We start from the raw sequence: 14,137 nt of genomic DNA, 5'->3' as shown, positions 1-14,137 counted from the left end.
GACCAGTTGAGTGTTAAGAAAAATATGTTAAAATCAATTGTAAAACAAAAATTGGTTGATCAAATTATTCAGGATTTGTTCTCACAACTAGGTTCTTCACGGGAAAGCTTTTATGGATCTTTTAAGACTGAGTTTAAGTTAGAGCCGTATCTAATTAAGCTGAACAAGGCTGATCGCATTTTTATGGCAAAATTTAGATGTCTAATACAAAACTTCCTGTTGAGACTGGGAGATGGACCGGCATACCAATACCCCAGCGAATATGCAAATTTTATAACATTCTGGGAAATGAATACCATTACCTATTTGTTTGTAACCAATACGAAATTGTGGAAGCTAGAAACAAATTTATTCCACAATATTATACTCGTAATCCTAATGTGAACAAACTGAATGGACTACTAACATATTGTGGTGATCGTGTATAGTGCAATCTTTCATATTTCATCAAAAACATTATCAAAAAATCATCTACGTAGATTGATTAAAGAATATGTATATTAATTTTTAAATAATATATAGTAATGTTCTTACACATTTGAACCGATTTTAATCCATTCACATTATTTTTTTTAAAAAAACCCACGTGCAGAAGTCTGTGAATGAAGTCACGTGGTATACTAAGCTTGGGAGAGTAAGAGTAATCAAGGGAACCAAGGTTATAGATATACACAAATTAATTCATTAACTACCAAATACTATCATATCACCTTACCTTGCCTATGTTGCTATTTACATGTACAAGATTATATAAAAAAACTGATTGACCTCTTGTACACCTCTGTGTCTGAGGATAAATACATGTAAAGTGTTTGTTTGTTTATTTGGTATCATGTTGCCCGATGCCTCAGCTTTACAATGGTACCAAGTATGCTGCGGTAACAAGTAGAGTTATGGCGTAAAATAATAAAAAATACATTCCACCGAAAAATCGCTTAAATTGACATATTTTTCAATGCCAAAACACCTAGAGTATTTTTGCTTTAGTACAAAATGGCTTATTTGGTATTTTCTGTTTAATATTATCACCATTAACACTTCTCGGGTTCTTCTGTTGAATTTTTGGTGATTTTTTCGAACTCAGAATTTATCAAAAACTGCAAGAAATTTGCGATTTTTCCTTAAAAGTCTTATTGCTTATTTAAACGTCTCAAATTTGGTATCATACGATAAATGATTTAATTTTCTACATAGATAAATAACGAAAAACTAATTTTAAAGAAAGAATTTTCAAAATATGGTAAATATAAAGTATTACCCCTACTCCTAGAAAGCTGGTCATAGTATCAAACAGAATTCTCATTCACATTAAACCGATACTGTAGATCACATATTTTAGGCATTTATAATTTAGATAATTATGTACCAATCATATCTGATAAACTCAGGCGCTTAGAATTTCCTTTTGGATGACAATTACTATAAAACCGAAAAAATGGAAACTTTCAGAATTTAAGATTGTCTTCTATATCACCAGTTATTTCCTTTTTGTCAGAATATCCTAGTTTAAACAAGCATTTGTATGATACGGTACATTGGTTTAATGTCTTAGCTTCCAAATGAGCCTAAGTAATCAATATTTGAAATTTTCCAAGTCAAGTTAGATGGAAAATTGCCACCCCTACCCTTGAAAAAAATACTTCAACTTTAACTAAAATGTTATTTTTTGGCATATAAACGGTGTACAATAGTCATGTTTGGTACTGTTGTCTTGTATATCGTTGTATCCAACATACCTTCTCATTTCAGCCGCGTATTTTTCAGTTTCAATGTGATAATAATGACTATTTCAAAGGGGAATTTTCGAAATTTCTGTACAGATTTGTAATGCGATTTTTTTGGTATTAAGTAGATAATGGTGCCACTGGACAATTGCGGATTATATTCATTTAGGGTTGTTTTCTGTATAAAAATTGTCACTGCGTCGGACAGTATCCAAAGTATTGTTGGTTAATTTTCTTTGTCTTCTGTATGCACATAACTTCATGTGCTGAGTTACTTGGGTTATAATCATAATTATTAGCACTTAGCACATACACAACTCGTTTGAACAGAGTGAATTTAAAACTTACATATTATAGTAAACATAAATTAACATGTGGCTTTTCATATAATCCTTGTTTTTTGGAGATATAAATGATATAGAATGTACTATAGAATTTAGAATTAAGATAACTCTGTAAATGATACGAAAATACGATAGAAACTACTGGATTTTCAATGTGAATTATCTATCTCCTATGAGCAGGCAGATTGAAATAAATAATAATACATTTCATCATATAGACATATAAAACTACTCAATAACAAAAATAAAAATATGTTGCCTTTTTTTTTTATGTGTATCACATATTACCTAGTTTTCATGGTTCTTACAAAGACAGCTACTTAAATGATATATCGCCCATAATGCATATACACAAAATGTATACTTTAATCCAAAATTATGGTATAACAAACATCTTGACTTCGAAACATGCCTTTACTTTTTGGGAAAATAGATCAATATACAGACTCATTACTAGAACATCATTATCAACTGAAACATGTCTTTGTACTTCACTAAAGGTTATCATGCATTGTAACGGGGTACTATTGACAAGAGGCTAGAAATAATTAACATTTTTATCTCTGAATGTCAATTAAATGTGACATTACGCAATCATCATATATTTTGCATAAGTTTATAACATAATACAAGAACCAAAGACAGTATACTGGTAACTCGTGCTATAGGATGTGTTCGTATCAGGTAAAACGATCATCTAAAAATATGTCAAGCGATGAAGAAGAATGTGTCGATAAAATTACAAAAAACTACTTGAAAGAGTTTGCTAACTACACCACTTTACATGGACTTTATTAGATTAGCGTCCGCGAAAGTTATTATTGGAAAGCTAATATGGTGCTGTATAATACTTTGTTGTTGCTGCATGTCAACAAGGCAGATCTACAAATTTATACTACAGTATCAAAGATAAACACACAGATGAAGTGAGATTTTACATGACAAGGGTAACAATAAAGGTAAGAATATTTATATAGAGGAATGGCAACATGACAGATATACCAACTTCTAGCATAGATATTATAGGAAAGATTATGCATGGAGAGGGATGCACAAATGCAGATAAGCATACGGATAGTGCGTACAGTATTTAAGGTAAAAATACACATGTAGTATAATGTCTACATGACAGTTAGTACAAACTTCTATCACAATATCAATGGTATGAGAGTAGATAGGCAGGATGTCCATTTGGTTAAGCAAACTTCAAGTATTTTTTCAGTGGTAAGAGTATACATAGACAGGATATCCACATGGCAGATAACATGGTAGATAAACAAACTGTAAGCACAGTATAAATGGTAAGATGATAGATGAGTGGGATGTACCTTTGTTAGATTGTCTAGAACAGTAGCAAGAGTAAGATAACATGTGGAGGAATGTCCTTATACCAGATGTTCAAACTACGAGCATAATATGAGCAGGATTTCTCATGACAAGCAGCATTCCAGCACAGTTTTAATGTAAAGATAATTTGAGAGCGGGATGTCCACAATGCAGACTTATAGCACAGTATCAGAGGTAAAATTACACGTGCAAATGGCAGCTGAAACCTTTTCTTAGACAGTATCCATTGTAAGAAAATAGTTAAGTGGGATGTCCACATTGCACATAAACTAACAAACTCCTCCCACTCTATCAAAATAAAGTCATGGGAATGGTGTACAAATGCAAATGTGCAAACTTATAGTACAGTTTTAAAGGCAAAAGTCAAGAGGTAAAAAATAATTAACTTATTGGGGTAGGGGGCGTTCGCCGGGGTATCACGCATGCAAACGGCTAAGAAAAAAGGGTAGGAAAATACCCAAGATTTAAAGGGAGAGCAGTACTTGTATGGGGAAAACTTCCCAATCAATAGGGAATCGGGGATGGGGAATTAGGAAATGGTATGGGGAATGGGGATTTTGAAATGGGGGAGGGGGGGGGTCGACAAAATTGTTCTAAAAATATTTATTGACGTGAAAAATATCTTAAATTAGAATTAATATATCAGTTTAAAGGTTAAAGAATTTATAAATATGAATTTTAATTTAGTAATGTAAATATTTGAAAAGAAATTTGCAATGGAGATTCCATGGGGGGAATTGGGATTTTTCGATTGTGAATAGAAAATTCTCAGTGGGGAATGGGGATACGGACAATGGATAATATGTATATGGTGTAAGTAGAAAGTTTAAACCATTCAAGAGATGTATATTTCTTTAGTTTGTAACAATCCGAAGATGAATGATTTGCATTTCCAACGCCTACATAAATTTTTATTCGCCTTTTAAAACTTAACATTTTGTAAGCAGATGATGGAAAGTCAATAGAGAAATAACTAAATTGCATTGTTCTTTTTTTATCCGTTTAAACTCAGACAGTTTTTATAAAGTATAGTCCTATCTATAGTCATAAAATTATTCTAATGAAAACTGAATATCACAGGTGGTAAAATTTTAGTGCCTCACTTGCCCCAGTGGCCGGTGCGGCCATGGGAAATATGCGTATGACATTCAAGTATTATTTACGCATCTGGAAGCTCTGCGAAAACGCAAAACTCTTGCAGAGGTCTGAAAATGTGAATAATTTTGCACGACATTATCGGAATGTCAAACAATCGTCTCGCGCTGCGTGAAGCTTGGAATTACTGTTTATAGTAAAAACAATCGTCAGCCTCGCTGTTCATGAACACATTTGCATACTAATATATCATGTGTTTTCTGATATCAAATAGTCCCTACATGTTTACGTTTAAATATTTTCTGAACTATTTGTACATTTTGATTGATCCTTCATTGATTTAGTTAAAAAAAATAGACCTTAGGTAAGGGCATACCTCCTACAAATCGTTGGAACGTTTGTATTCGTATTCAGTATTTACACCGATCCCAATCTCATGTAAGTACAAAGTAACTTGAACTGATTTCATTCTGTTTCAAACGAGACCTTAATCAATAGGCTTTGGTAAAATTGAATATGATACAAACATATCACTGATTTCAAGAGTTATCCTTGGTCTACCTCCTTAAATTCCCTAAAGCAAATGACAAGACCATTTCAAAATGTCATTGATGCTGTACCACTCACATTTAATTTACTTATTTTATTTACATTCACAAACACATTGTTATATACCTTGTTATCGATTTTATTTTTAAGAAACTTGTACATATGATAATGGTTATTGTTCAGAACGTTTTGCTACATAACTATTACTGGTATGTTCTCATCAAATATAATTAACTAATTCATGTCTTGTTTCCAAGTTAAAACGTTGGTATATGTAGTCCGATCGCCTGGACTTTAATTCCATTATACACCTAGTTTTCTAATACATTATGTTGATCTGTAAAATGATAAAGAGTACAGTTATTAATTGATTGTTAAAGTATTATGAAGACTGCTGTTCTTATTTTAGTTGAGGGCATAAGTCTTGTAAACTTCAAATTTTACATCCGATAATTGAATTTTCGTTCCCTTAAGATAACAACAATGAATGCAAAGGATATGGGACAAGATGTTTTCTCTGTTCAATAATAAGTATATCGCGGTATCAACAACACATGTAAGACAAAAAATCAAGTTGTCTTCTGTATGAAGTGACAGCTTTTGTCATAATCATGTTTTACTTCTGTTTTATAATAATTCACGTTAGTTTGTTACACAATTTCATTTTGTTACAGTTACAGCGGCAAAGTCAACACTAAAATTTCCTTCATACATGGAGCAACTCGTTTTCCGGATGTGACCTTCTGCAATTTGAATCCAATAAAATCTCTCGGAGAAATCTTTTCGTATAACATTCAAGGTGTTATGGCGGACATAAAGAAGTTCCATAAGAGAAGGAACAGAAAAAATTCAAGAAAGACAGCAAAGGTTCGTATGAAGTTGTATTTAACAATTTTAAGAAATTAATTGAATCAATACTTTGTATTCAGTTTTAGTGCACTCTCATCTTGTCATAACAATTTTCCTAAAAGGGAATTACTGTAATGATTTTGCTTTTTTTTTGGCAGTCGGTACAGTTTCTTTTGTTATTCTCCTCTGGAAAATACTGATAACATTGTGTCGTTTGAAAACAAAAAATCATATCGTATTAAAATAACTGCTGGAATGTCTTCCGACAAATTCGGTTATTGTATGGTTCGAACAGTTCACCGGTTAAAACAAACATTATTTTCAGGTTTAATTGTCAACAAGCAACACTCACTCTTTCGGACATCCTGTATGGCCTTTTGAATAATTCAATTTATTTTTCAAATAAATTTCACCGATGATTGATAAAAGGGCTGATCCGGAATCAGGGAAACATAGTTTTAAGATAGGGTTTTTAACAGGTTGGGAACAACTACTCATCTTAGTTATGATACAGAAATTCTGATGTGCTTCCAATCAAGGTTACAATAAGAATGAGTGCACTAGGACATAAATGAATATAACTGACCTGACCATTTACATCATTCTTTGTTACAAGACCAGTCAAACAATATAATCTAATCACTGTTAGATTCTTAGGAAACTGGATACCATAAAGGAAAATAGCCCTTTTCCATTATTAAGTTGTGATAAAATTACTAAGTCTACAATAACTATTCATGGATTTTGTAATAAACCTCATACTGACAATTGCAAATTACAAGGTAAAAATAACGGCGGGATGACCGAAACGAAAAATCTTAACATGCGGCACGAGATGTTCGAAACATGAGAAACAAAAATATTTCGACTTTACCATAATGATAAACGATAAATTACGAAAGATTTCACTGAATTATGTGAAAATTGATATATTTAATACATTATTATTTCTTAGTGGGTTTTACTACAAGCGGTGTTTAGTTCAAAATAAAATAAAAAAAATTAGCACGTAGAATTATTGGTTTCGTAGATCCATCTTTGAATAATTTGAAGTACCCCCGTGTAATGCAGAAACATCGTGATATTGTACATGCATGGCTGTGCGCGTGTGGTAGGCAATATTGTTGGCTTGGATATGGCACGGAGTGTATGTGTGGCATACAATTTCTAATTTCATACTGCAATTTTATTTGAGATCTTAATTATGATCATATAAGAGAAATGAAAAACAGCTATGATAAGAAAATAGACACAAGACGTAAACGTTTGTTCATATCAAATGACATGAGAATATTAAGTTGTAGAGTGTTTGATGAGTCAATAGATCCATAATGTAAATTTATTTGGTACAAATCTATTGGTTCAAGCTAGTCTAGTTGTATAAAATAATGTCATGTTACAAAATACAATAAAACATTTGAAATAGCTCACTTTCTACCAATGACTGATATTATATATTGCAAACATTCATTTACTATGATGGCATCTCATGTTCAGCGAAAAAAAAATATGCCTGTCAAAGGTTACATTACCGTCCCAATATTTTTTTGCCTAAACCAGCACAATTATTATGGTATTTTTGATAAAATGCAGCCAAACTATCATTTCTTAGTTGAGCACTATTAAAGTAAAAAAAAACCTCCCGTAAGTGTCAATATAAAATAATTTTCAGAAATGAAAGGATTTTACCCACATACATTGTACCATTTTTTCATCCTTTGAAATCTTAAATAGACTTGTTTTTTTTTTCTTGGCCATAAAATAGAATAATACTACAATGTACAATGATCGAGAAGGGGGCAGTTAAGGCTTGCATGAAGCGTGGACCATTTACTTAACTAAGCTGCCAACTACGTTAGATATATTTGCTTCAGTTTAAGCATATATATTATTGTTATATACCTTCTTTATTACATAACATAAATTATTAAAAAAATATAATATGCACCTTTAATACTTCACTTAATTTGATACTGAAATAAACATGCAGGGGACAAAACAGAAAAAAGGTAGACATTTTTTTTAAATAACAAATTTAAACACAAAAACTCTCAAATATTAACTTCAACAAGTATTAGAAAGGTGTAGGTTCTCCTGTTTTCCCAGTCTATTTACAGTTATGAATAAAAACCCAAAATAATAGATCAATTAAGTAAGTATTTAACACATATCAATATCCTTTACAATATTATGGTCAATACTTTGTATTTTGTGCCAAATAAATCCGTTACGGTCATCCCGTTTGCCAGTCTCACTTATTATGTTACGGTCATCCCACATTCTTCGTAACGGTCATCCCACCGATGTATTTACGTTGTAATTTTTCATTAATCATACATTTTACCCATATACTCCCCGCTTCAAATATCAAGCATTGATGAATGATTAACTATTTGTCATATTTATTTTGTTGAAAAACTTAATAGACAACTTTATTAAAGAAAAAAATCTTACCGGAATTTCCGTCCTCCATCTTTGGATAACCGTCACCTGCTTTACCCCAGTGAAAACACTCGTTAAAGAAATGTATATATACATACAATGAAAGAGTAATCAAGGGAACCAAGGTTATAGTGGTAATCAAAACAATGTAATTCAGGGACAAAGACCAGACATGTAAAACAGACATACACAACAAAGAACATAAAGTAACATAAAACATAATACAAAGTAATAAAAGCAAATGAGCAACTCGGACTCCAGTAAAAACTGGGAGCATGGACCAGGTGCACCGGTAGGGAAGTGTCAAAACTAGATTATACTTGAGCACATATTTTATGAAATATTATAAACTTATTGTGATACGTTTGTGCTTTTTTTCAGATGACAGGTAGAAGAATAACTTTTGACAAAGGTTTGTAGAATTTACAATATAACGAGAATAGGTATGGTGTATATGTCAAAGAGACAAATCCCAGCCAAGTAGAATTAGGTAGCCCAAGGCAACCCATTGGTCTTCAATGAACGACGAGGAAATCCTTATACAACAGGGCAGGCTGCAGCTGGCCCCCAAACATCATTATACACAGGTGGAGCGAAAGAATTGCCGATAAAATGTATATACTCAGGTAACACAAAAAATAAATTAAAGGTGATAACGAAAAAAAAGATATATACAGAACCCAGAAATTCCTAAATTAAGACGGGCTCAAGAATTTGCGGACGTACATTATTCTTATTGTAACAATTAACTTATTTATGTTATATCTATTTCAACAATTTAAGAAGCCAAAAACCTGTCATGATATTACTGTCAGTTCAAGCTTTCTCCGAATCATGCACTGCTATATTCATAACATTAGGATCATTTATAGATCAGAAAGAAGCTCAAATTGACCTAGACTTTGGGATAGTAGGAGCAGTACCAGCTAGATACAATAACATGATCTACACTTTATACATTGTGGAGGCATCTACGAAAATGTTCCATCTGATATCTGTCTGCATTACATGCAGGTTATGTGTACAGAAATTGCTTGCAATGCTGTTCCCACTATGGAGTAAGATATACTTGACAGGGTAATGTTCAGTTGGAACAGTTTTATTTTCAGTCATTACATCAATGTGTTCTACAGTTACTTATTTGTGGAATTTTACTTCAACTGTATATAACTGTGGTGGGCTTATCTGTTTTAAGTTTTCGAATAATATTTACTTCGCTGATATCCTTTACCTTGCCTTAACATTATCTATTGTTACCAGTACAGTGGTCATGAGTTTTAAACTCACCAGTCTAAGAACAAGTCAAAAAATCCTTTGCTCACAAAGAGCCAAAACACTAAAAAATCGACTTTGATGGTGATTGTAATCTGTGTCATATGCTTTTGCTCAGATGCAACGAACATTGTGTCGGAGGTATGTTCAGGTCAATTGTCACCAATCGTTCTTGACATAACGTTAAGTTATTCATTGTTATCAATTCTAATCAAATTCAAAAACATATCACTAATGATTGGAATCAATTTTTTTTATCTACATCATGATGGATCAGGGAGATTAGAGAAATGGTTATTGTTAACATAAGGAGCCTTGAAAATTACCTTTGCATGCAAATGTAAAAACGTTGGTCACATTAATGATAACACCAACGATACTTTAGTACCATTCTTTCTAAGAATTAGGCAATGGGTGGCACATCATTTTTTTATTCGGTTATTTTGTCCCATATGCATTCGATACATCTAGAAAGCAACTAAAAAGCTATTTAAGTGTGTTCTGAAACATCTGAGACTTTGATATTTTTGATTGTTTATATAATGTAAAAGTGTGGGAAAATTTTCCCGCCATTTTTCCATAGTACTTATCGACTAAATTCGATTTAACAATATCTTAAAAAGAAACAAACTTCATTAACACTTTGATGGTTATTTCTAGGGGTTATGAGGTATATATACTGGTATGATACAGTAAAATCTCTGCGTTTTTTTTTTCTTCATGTGCCACACTGTGCACATTTTGCCTGATTCTTAGACAAAGAATAAATTATGTACTTCTAAGATTAAGGTATGGATTGACTTGACTGGCTATCTGTTCGGAAGATGATTAAATCAACAAATCAATTGCTTCGTATTAGATGTATTGTTTTCAATTGCTTTAACTTAGTTTATTATTAATTTGAACTGAGGTTTACAGTTTAAATTTTAAGGTTTTACTCTGAATTCTTAAACATTCCCAATACAGTTTGCTAAGATTTTAGCGACATGCAAAGTTGAACACATTAAGGAAAGTTACATGCCAATTACTTTTCATTACGATTATTTATAAGACGTATACACGTACTGAATGTCCTTTTAGGTGTTTAAATTGATACCCCGATGTCTGAAGGCGGGACATGAAAAGGCCCACATAAATTGTCCTGCTTTTCATTAAATTAACTCGTATTAAACATTTACTTTGAATCTCCACGTAAATATTGAAAAAAAATATTTTGTCGTACTATTGCGTTTTTCTTGTAAAACAGCAGACGAAAAAAAATAAGGTAACAAAGAAATGCCTTCCTATATCGTTGGTTGTCGGGGAAACTGACCAGAGAACAAAGATGTTTAAATCTGTTTTTATAACTGCGGTCTCCTTGTGGGCCTTACTTGTCAAACATGTCATATTTTTTATACAATTCTAATGTTAACCACAATCGTTCACACGAACTTATCAAAGTAACAAACATACGACAATTAAAACATATTTTTTATTGACAACACAAAAAAGTTCACAAAATTAAATCGAGTTATTCAACTAAATGTAACACGTCATGACGACCCTGTTAGGACGTCAATTCTGACATTCTTAAAATGGTCAATGTTTTGAGACATCACAATCATACAGTCTAAGAATAATCAAGGGAACAAGGACTCTAGCGGAAAACAAAAGAATGTCATCCAGGGACATTATTATCACGCATAAAGAAAAAATATAGATTGAAAGTACGACGGGCCAAGATGCCACTTATAAAGATATCATAACAGATGGAGTCGTTTATTTCAGAGAAAGAGTCGGTTCGCTTTGTTTTTGCAATAATGACAATATTTTTTCTCATAGATTTGGTAATAGTATATGTTACCTTGATGTAAATACAGAAAAATACTAGGCATACCTGATAATATTGTGAGTGCAATTATCAATAGGTGACATGTTTATTATCCTTTAAATGATATAGACATTGATTTTATATATGCCCCTAAGAGTTAATGATCTTTTCTAATTACATAAGTAGTATACATTTGTGTAATTCTTATCAACAATACTATGTAGTTAACACACAGTGCTTCAACCAACTGAACGCTCCGGGTTACTATTTGTTTTTATATTAGAATATAGGGATAAAAGGCTTGTTTTTGATTTTCAAAATTTCACATCGACTATGTATATATTGCTATCTTGATATACAAATATAGTTATTCGGTTTTATTGTTACAATTAATCATTCAGCTACACAAATGTGTGTCATGAAAATGCAGCAAAAAAGTGAATAGCTTTTGGTAATTACTTTTTTTTTTATAAATGCATTTAGTATGTTTGGTTTTGAACAAAGAACTACAGTAGGTTGTTGGAGGGAAAGGGGTCCAATTACCGAGAAAGAAAATCGTCTACACGCCTGCACGGCTCTTTATCGTTATGTTAAAAATAACGCTTTCACATATCTGAACAGGATTTTTCAATAATTATACAGGACACATGATAAACATATGTGCCTTTAACTTATCTTTTTCTCTCTCACAAAAAAAGCTCAAATTATACTAGGTACTGGCAACAAACCATATTATTATCATTCTGTACACTCTTGTACACTCTGTACTCTGTACACTCTGTACACTGATGTATCCATCAGCACCATGAAAACTGATTTATTCAACGGGTCATGGTTTTCCTTTCCTCGTTTGTCTACCCCGGACTTGACTTTTTATGAGCAACTTGGCGGGTGTTTCTAGAAAAGCAGAGGACGCTTACCCTACCGGTGCACCTGGTCCATGCTCCCAGTTTTTAGTGGAGTCCGAGTTGCTCATTTACTTTTGTTACTTTGTATGTATGATTTTAGTTACTTTATGTTCTTTGTTGTATATGTCTGTTTTCCATGTCTAGTCTTTGTCCCTGGATTACATTCTTTTGATTACCGCTATAACCTTGGTTCCCTTGATTACTCCTACGTCCACTTGCTAAAAATATGATATTCTGTCTCGTATGCTGATCGATATTCTTTTATATATCAACTGATTTACATCCGTTAATGTTTATATTAACATTAGGCTTTAATGTCGTTTCCCGTTTCGTCTACCCTGGACTTGACTTTTTATGAGCAACTCGGCGGGTGTTTCTTTCCGTCGTACTTTCAATCTATATTTTTTCTTTATGCGTGATAATAATGTCCCTGGATGACATTCTTTTGTTTTCCGCTAGGGTCCTTGTTCCCTTGATTATTCTTAGACTATACGATTGTGATGTCTCAAAACCATTTTAAGAATGTCAGAATTGACGTCCTAACAGGGTCGTCATGACGTGTTACATTTAGTTGAATAACTCGATTTAATTTTATGAACTTTTTTGTGTTGTCAATAAAAAATGTTTTTAATTGTCATATGTTTGTTACTTTGATGAGTACTTGTGAACGATTGTGGTTAACATTAGAATTGTATAAAAATATGACATGTTTGACAAGTAAGGCCCACAAGGAGACCGCAGTTATAAAAACAGATATAAACATCTTTGTTCTCTGGTCAGTTTCCCCGACAACCAACGATATAGGAAGGCATTTCTGTGTTACCTTTTTTTCTTCGTTTGCTGTTTTACATGAAAAACGCAATAGTACGACAAAATATTATTTTCAATATTTGCGTGGAGATTCAGATGTAAATGCTCGAGTTATTTTAATGAAGAACAGGGCAATTTATGTGGGCCTTTTCATGTCCCACCTTCAGACATCGGGGTATCAATTTAAACACCTAAAAGGACATTCAGTACGTGTATACGTCTTATAATTAATCGCAATGAAACGTAATCGGCATGTAACTTTCCTTAATGTGTTCAACTTTGCATGTCGCTAAAATCTTAGCAAACTGTATTGGGAATGTTTAAGAATTCAGAGTAAAACCTTAAAATTTAAACTGTAAACCTCAGTTCAAATTAATAATAAACTAAGTTAAAGCAATTGAAAACAATACATCTAATACGAAGCAATTGATTTGTTGATTTAATCATCTTCCGAACAGATAGCCAGTCAAGTCAATCCATACCTTAATCTTAGAAGTACATAATTTATTCTTTGTCTAAGAATCAGGCATAATATGCACAGTGTGGCACATGAAGAAAAAAAACCGCAGAGATTTTACTGTATCATACCAGTATATATACCTCATAACCCCTAGAAATAACTATCAAAGTGTTAATGAAGTTTGTTTCTTTTTAAGATATTGATAAGTCGAATTTAGTCGATAAGTACTATGGAAAAATGGCGGGAAAATTTCCCCACTTTTACAGTATACAAACCGTCAAAAATATCAAAGTCTCAGATGCTTCAGGACATATCTAAATAGCTTTTAAGTTGCTTTCTAGATGTATCGAATGCATATGGGACAAAATAACCGAATAAAAAAATGATTGCCTGATTCCCAGAAAGAATGGTACTTAAGTATCGTTGGTGTTATCGTTAATGTGACCAACGTTTTTACATTTGCATGAAAAGGTAATTTCCGAGGCTCCTTATGTTAACAATAACCATTTCTCTAATCTCCCTCTGAT

The 14,137-nt window shown here is 32.4% G+C and overlaps 1 protein-coding gene across 1 annotated transcript; it reads left to right on the top strand.

Moving 5' to 3' along the window:
• The first annotated feature begins 5,748 nt into the window (after positions 1–5,748).
• Positions 5,749–9,515, top strand: LOC148606494 (uncharacterized). The gene is made up of 3 exons (XM_088547129.1): positions 5,749–5,926; positions 8,732–8,762; positions 9,223–9,515. The coding sequence occupies exons 1-3, from the start codon at positions 5,864–5,866 to the stop codon at positions 9,429–9,431; spliced, it is 303 nt and encodes a 100-aa protein (XP_088403255.1). The 5' UTR covers positions 5,749–5,863; the 3' UTR covers positions 9,432–9,515.
• The last annotated feature ends 4,622 nt before the right edge of the window (positions 9,516–14,137 follow it).

The sequence above is a fragment of the Perna viridis genome, chromosome 9 (assembly GCF_037379345.1).
Source record: "Perna viridis isolate PV_CMFRI_1.1 ecotype Kerala chromosome 9, ASM3737934v1, whole genome shotgun sequence".
NCBI lineage: Eukaryota > Metazoa > Mollusca > Bivalvia > Mytilida > Mytilidae > Perna > Perna viridis.
This window is presented reverse-complemented; position numbering and strand designations above follow the sequence as displayed.